This window comes from Rhinolophus ferrumequinum, chromosome 11 (genome assembly GCF_004115265.2).
Source record: "Rhinolophus ferrumequinum isolate MPI-CBG mRhiFer1 chromosome 11, mRhiFer1_v1.p, whole genome shotgun sequence".
Lineage (NCBI taxonomy): Eukaryota > Metazoa > Chordata > Mammalia > Chiroptera > Rhinolophidae > Rhinolophus > Rhinolophus ferrumequinum.
Window position 1 is genome coordinate 61,744,046 of NC_046294.1, and position 7,226 is coordinate 61,751,271.

At 39.2% G+C, this 7,226-nt stretch overlaps 1 protein-coding gene across 1 annotated transcript; it reads left to right on the plus strand.

The window, feature by feature from the left end:
- The first annotated feature begins 231 nt into the window (after positions 1-231).
- On the plus strand, positions 232-5,870 carry LOC117029753 (tripartite motif-containing protein 43-like). The gene is made up of 6 exons (XM_033118940.1): positions 232-642; positions 1,124-1,219; positions 2,470-2,700; positions 3,400-3,422; positions 3,946-4,043; positions 5,374-5,870. The coding sequence occupies exons 1-6, from the start codon at positions 232-234 to the stop codon at positions 5,868-5,870; spliced, it is 1,356 nt and encodes a 451-aa protein (XP_032974831.1).
- Positions 5,871-7,226: the final 1,356 nt, after the last annotated feature.

The window sequence follows — 7,226 nt, forward strand, 5'->3', positions numbered from 1 at the left end:
CAGGAGAAAACAGGGCAGGATGTGGAAAGTGTAGGTTGGAAAGCCAAGCAAGATCTCTACAGAGATTGAGAGTTCTCCTACGTCTTGGTTTTCCATTTATATCTTGGGCAATACCAATCTTGTTCTCCTCCAGACATAATGTTATTGTGTCACAATCTGAGTCAAATTTTGCTTAGACCTTTGTGTATTCAGGTCAGAGGTATAAATGCCTGATTTTCTTCCCTCAGAAAAATGGACTCAGACATCTTACAAGCTTTCCAGGAAGAACTCACCTGCCTCATCTGCGTGAATTACCTTATAGACCCAGTCACCATGGGATGTGGGCACAGCTTCTGTTTGCCATGTCTCTATGTTTCCTGGGAGAAAGCTGAGAGCCCTGCTCATTGTCCTCTGTGCAGGGAACCACCACAGCAGACAAAGCTCAAACCCAATATTCTTCTGAAAAATCTGGTGTCCATTGCCAGAAAAGCCAGTCTCCGGCAATTCCTGAGCTCTGAGGAACGTATGTGTGCTTTACACAAGGAGACAAAGCAGATCTTCTGTGAAGACGACAGGAGCCTCCTCTGTTTGCTCTGCTCCAGCTCTCAGGAGCACGAGGCTCACAGACACTACTCCATTGAAGAGGCTGCTGAGGAATCCCGGGTAAGTGATGCCTCTGAGAGCACTTAGAAAGCTGCGGAAGATGGTACAGCAAAGAGATGATAAGGATGTGAGGCTCATGACGTTTAAATCCTCTTTACCCAATGCCAGTTACAATGATCAAGCTGTGAAGAAAATAAGGATTTCTGTGATGTACATATTTACTAACACTGGGCAGAGAAGTAGGGTAAAGTAAATTGGAATTACAATATACAAGCATCCAAATTCTATGCAAGATATCACAAAATCTGGAAAGCAGTCATGCTAAGTAAAATCAGAATTTTACTGAGTGTCCCTAGACAAATGGCCACCTTTGTGATTCTACAGTCATAATCTTCAGAAATTGATCACTAGTGAGGGTGAATAGGTTAACGTGATGATCCTCCCAACTCTCCTTAAAGTACTTTTATCAAGCATCCATCATTCGGGGTCTGAAACCTAAATCTGTTTGCTTCTCTGATACTAAAATTTAGTTATTTTCCAGAAGAAGCTGTCCAACCAAATGGCATCGTTATGGGAGAAGATCCAAGAAATCCGAAGAAATCTCAGTAAAGATGGCAGGATACCTGACCATTGGATGGTAAGTATGAGACTGTATTTCCCTCTGAATCAGGTTGACACTGACATGCTAGAAACGTATCCATCAACAATTTGAGCTGAAAGCATCATGTGTCATAAAGTTTTGTGAGAAGGTTAAACAAGAAACTTCTGTTTTCAGCTTATGGTAGCAAGACTTTTGGATTTTTAGACTAATATTTCAGTCACTTTGAAAAAGAACCATCAGAAATGTGTAACCAGTTTCAGAAGGAGACACATAGAGTGATTTGGACAATCAGCAATCATTATTCAGAGTCATGGGCAAAATTTCTTAGGTGTAAAATCAATCCCAGTTCTGAAGGACAAGTAGATGTTAAAAATTCCACAGTATTTCAGGCCGACATTGCTGTATGTCATACATTCTAGAAACTAATGAGGGTATCACCGAGAACTGCAGGTATTTAAGTCTGACTAGGACAATGAGCACAGGGGGATAAAAAGGAACTATGACCAGCAATTTAAGATTTATTTCTGTGATGATGGGAACTAATACTGCAGGAGGAGCTAGTGAACAATATTGCTTCAAGTAGGAGAAACTGTAACATGTTAAAAATAATGACAAAATTGAACAAAGAAAAAGACTGGGTTTGGAGAGTAAGAGAGTGAATCTATAACTATTGGGAGGGAATATGCAATGGAATGAGGATTAAAGTCCTTAAAAACAATACAGGAGCCTGTGGCCTTATGGAGAATGGAAGCCCATTCCATACAGAAAAGGAGGGCAGAAAAAGGGTTGGGAGGATGGACATCAGTTTGAGGGCAGATGGTGAGAATTTCAGGAATAACTTTTCTGATGGTTTCTATCCTGAGTAAAATGCAACATTGCTGCTAAGAGGGAGAGGTCAGAGGGCGGAGTGGAGAGGTTTGACACTAGAGATGAATTCACTAACCCAGAGATCAGAATATTGCATATAATGTTGGCATGTAGTTTTTCAGATTTGAGAGAATGAGTATGAAAAATAATCAACAAGCAGCTTTTCTGCAGTTTCAGGAACTCATGAAGTGGGTGGAAGTGGTTTGGGGGAAGAGTGGGATTGATTGTTGGTATAGTTAAGAATGGAATATAAATAAAGGAAAGGAATGAGTTTGTGGATTCTGATAAGTAGGAGGACATGAATTTAAAATATGCGTAGCTTATTGGTAGACAACAAGAATCCGCAAACTAGATGCTGTTTAAGTGGCAGAGAATAGGTTGGCCTGAGCACGTGATCTAGGAAATCCATCTCCCTGCAGAATTACGTGTATCGACATGAGCACATCACAAGGTCTGCTTATCATGCACTGCGTGAGATTCTCCATCAGGAAGAGAAACAACACTTAAAGAGCCTTGAAAAGGAAGGCTCAGAGATGTTTAAACAACTCAAGAAACGTCAAGCTGAAATGGTTGAGAAGAAGATAAGCCTAAGAGCAATGTATGAGGAGCTCATGGACGTGTGCCATAAACCGGATGCAGAGCTGCTCCAGGTAGGAACCGAGCACCTGTCTAGAAAGATTTTATGTTATCAGCAGCCCACACCTTTGACTTCCATTATTTGGTAACAGCGATGTATTTCTGCACCTCCTGCATCTGTGGTAGACGTGGGGGGTGTGTCTCTTCCAATTGGAAATTAGCTGCAACCCCTCACCTAACCATGAACAAGCAAGCTTTATAGAACTGCGATCATGGAGATTCCCCAGGGAATATTTCCCTGCTCAAAATCTCCTTTGGCAGCTTCCTTCACTGAACAATAGAAAGGAACAGTTTATTCATAGACGTTCAATTTTCTCCATAATTGGGAAATGTGGAGACACGTGGTAAAATCTCCAGTATGTTTCCTCATCCTGTTGCGATGACCTTGGTTTCCTTTACATGAATTTGGGGCGTATCACCCTTTGGGATCAAACCTTAGGATGGACAAAGTCCGCAGAGAGCTGAGGGTGGCAGCTATGCGCAGTCACACACTTGTCCTCTCTGCTCACCCTCAGGGTTCTAGTTCATCAAGAATTTAGATTCTGACAATGTATTGTGCCGATGTTATCTTTAGGGAGTAAGAGGAAAATGAATTTACAAGACAGCTTGGATGGTGGTGATTAGTACTTTTCTGAAGTTCGCAAACCCAAAGACTGGTTGGCAGAATACGCTATTTTTGATGAATTCTAAGTTTCTCTTTTCTTTCCTTATAGGAATTAGGAGACAAACTGACAAGGTAAGTTTCGTCTTCAGTGCTAACTGTGGCTCATGAGGGCTATGAGAGATTGAGCTACTTCTACCAAAGTGCAGACATCATTTCTTCGATTATACCCAATTATTTTTGCATGCCTGTGTTGTGCATGTTTTACTGAATATGATTCCCTGTCCCCTTGATGAGAAGTTTGCCTTTTTCCTTTCTGTGGTAGAGGGAGCTATGTATTGTTGGGCTCAATCAGCAGTTTCCAGAAGACCAGTCATTTATGATTTTAGATTTCAAAATCAGTAAGAACTAAAAGTGCAAAGACAAGGTTTTCCTAGACATCAGGTGACAGAGGCAATTACCTCTGAGAAATGGGCGTGGAAGCAGGCCAAGAAGAGAAACGAGAGATTCCCTAAGAATGGCACAGTTCTATCCCACGATTGCGCAGAAAAGGATTTAAATGAAGAGAGTTCAATTAAACGATGAGGACTTTTCTTAAACAATGTGTGGTTGAGAAGCCTGGGCACCAGAAAGGGTAATTGCATCTTCCTCCTTGTAGGAGTGAGCAGGTGCAGCTGCACATGCCGCAGCCTCTGCAGCCACAACTGCCTGCACGACCCATCACTGGACTGGTGAACAGGCTCAACCGCTTTCGAGGTGAGTGTCGCACGTTGGTGGGAACACCTGGCAGGGCTCTTCAAGAGTGATTTTTATGGGTGATCTTTTCCTCTTTCTTACTCTTCATCATGTAGAGAACAGCCTGCAAAGAAACATGTACAGTCCTACTTAGTCACAGAGTCACTATGCTGTGTGTCCCCGAAAATAAGACCTAGCCGTACAATCAGCTGTAATGCATCTCTTGGAGCTAAAATTAAGACCAGTTCTCATTTTACTATAAGATCAGGTCTATGATATGATATGATATGATATGATATGATATGATATGATATAATATCAGTTCTTATATTAATTTTAGCTCCAAAAGATGCATTAGAGCTGATTGTCCGTCTAGGTCTTATTTTGGGGGAAACAAGGTAATAGGGAAAGATAAAGTGAAAGCTGGTGTAACAGTACCTGGGATCAGGATTCTCAATTACTTATAGATTTGATAATTTACTTATAAAATGAAAATTAAGACACCCTTCAGAAAAGGTCTGCTTGAGCCATAGAAGTATTATCACATGAAAGGTCAGTTGCTCACTGAGCCATAGAAAACTGGATATTCAAAATATTCCAATTTCAACTAAGGGCAGTAAGTTAGATTTTTTTAAAAAGTTTTACTGTAAAGTTTCTGAGTCATAGAATGTATAATGTATTTTTCAAATGATATGATTAGAAAAAAGCAATAAAAATTACTGCGGAAATCAAGAATTTATGAACAACAATGAAGTAAGTTGGTGATGAGGCCATATATCGAGCTCCATGGTAAACCTGAACCTGGAGGCTTAGTCTAGCAGAAAGAGGAAGTCTAATCCCCAGGTGAAACCGGCTATCAAAGGCAGACCATGCTTAGTAGGAAACCACTTCTCAGATGGAGTGTTTAGGTTTTCTTCGTCAGTGTTAATTTGTCTACTTATCTGGAATATTGTCATATCCTGGTAAGTATAACCCCATTTATTTGTTCTAAGACATAATATTTTTTTTCCCCTGAGAAGAGATCGTGGAGGTAAATTATATTGTTATGGATTTGGAGGCACAGGTGTCCAGCTTTTCAGGTGTCAAGAAAATAACCAGCTTCAAGTAGATAGGACCTCCCTCTCTTTTATGATTTCTGAATTTGTAGGAAGCTTTCTGCGTTGTAATTACGTATTTGTTTCTTCAGGAGACATGCTGGTATCATTTGAATCCAATATTTTCCAGTCAGACCTGCTCTTCTATTCTTGGGGTTTTTTGTTTTTCTTCCTAGTGAGACACTAAGTAGAACCTTTCTCTCATAGACAATTTCATTTTTAACATTGATTTTGACTAGAATATTCTCTCTCCACAGTGGAAATTTCCTTCACCAATGAAATAACCAATCACAATATCAGGCTGCTTGACGACGTGAGAAGTCTGAGTTTTAGGCGTGACAGTTATTATGCATCTCAGGATCCTGGAACATGTAACTATTATGCTGCATGGGGAGCCGAGGTCTTCACCTCTGGCAAACATTATTGGGAGCTGCACGTGGATGACTCTTGGGACTGGGCTGTAGGGGTCTGTAAGGAGTCCTGTCTAAGGAAGAATGGCACACTGATTGGGTCTCAGGACGCATTTCTCCTTTTATGTCTGAAGGAGGATAATCGTTATACTCTCTGGACCACCGCCCCAATGACTCGTCAGTTCATAGAGAAACCTCTGGGCAGGGTTGGTGTGTGCCTTGATGCTGACAGTGGAAGTTTGAGTTTTGTGGATGTTGCGAAGCATTCCCTCATTTGGGCATACCCCCATGGCATATTCAACTTCCCTGTCAGGCCTTTCATTTACACGGCCACACATGAGTAGTGTTAAGTCAGGAACCTAACTGTTATCTGGGAGCCGGTCTCAGTTGAAGCAAACCAATGATACTTTATTTCCTTTTAAGCTTGTTCTACTTTCCTGTAACCTTGTTTTTCGGTTATTAAATATAAAGTTACTATGAAATGAAAAAATTTGTTTGTTTTAGCTTCTTTGCATAAAAATCATTTCTTTTCCACATTATCCAGAATATGTGCTATGATTTCTCACCTCTCTTCTTATCTTGGTGGAGTTATACAAATAACGCGTGTGGGATTCTAACTTAATGTTTTCAGGCTGGAACGCAGAGTGCCCATCATGGATAGACCTGGTTATCTAAAATGTCCGTGTTAGTGGGAAAATGTTCTTTTATGGGTGAAAGCATCAAACAGGAGATATCAGTGGCAGATGTTATGGTTTTATGGCACTAACTATTAAGAGGTGGCACATTGGTACCTGGATAGACAAGATCACAGGAACCAAGACAAAGCCTAACTTAGACTCATGTGATGTATGGATACCTGCTTTTTGACTGAAAAGACAGGCATGGTGAATGGGTTAAAAAGACAGACTTCCCAGTAAATATGTTGTGATATTTTCACAAAACTTATTTTCTAGCACATTCAATATGAAAAATGAATTTATCATTTTAAATGATGTGAATATAGGAGAATATCTTTTATGACTCTGCTAGAAATGGATTACTTAATGAAACAAAAACCACAATTAAATAAGGGAACTATTTATGAATTTAACTGCAAAATTTTTTTAAATTTCTTTTCTCAAAAGACACCACAATGCAAGTAAAATTCTGAGAAAAAACTATAACACAAAACTAATAAAGGATAAGTGTCCAAATCATCTAAAGAACTCTTTGTTCTTCAGAACTCTTTGTTCTTTTTCTAAGAAAAAGGACTGAAACAATTACTTCAAGGCAAGGAAGAGAGAAATACATGAGAAATAATCTCAACCTCATTTGTAAAAAACTAAAATTAAAATCATAATCACTACCATGAAATATGAATTTCAAAATATTTATATGAAGTTTTGCTAATGACATGGAGGAATCTGAAAATTCCAAGGTATTGAAACTCACAATGGCGGTTAAAATGCTATTGGAAGTCACAAAAACAGTTACTAAAATAACCCTAAAATTAATCTCAATTGCATCAAAGGTGGAATGGATAAATCAATTGAAGCACATTTGTGTGATAAAATATACAATAGAGTGAAAATGTATAAAATACTGTTACATGTAACAAACTGGATAAATCTCAGAAACTCTATGTTAAAATTTTAAAAAGTCTCAGTAAAATTCATATGCTATATTTCAAAACCTACAAAATTGTACAATATATTATTGAC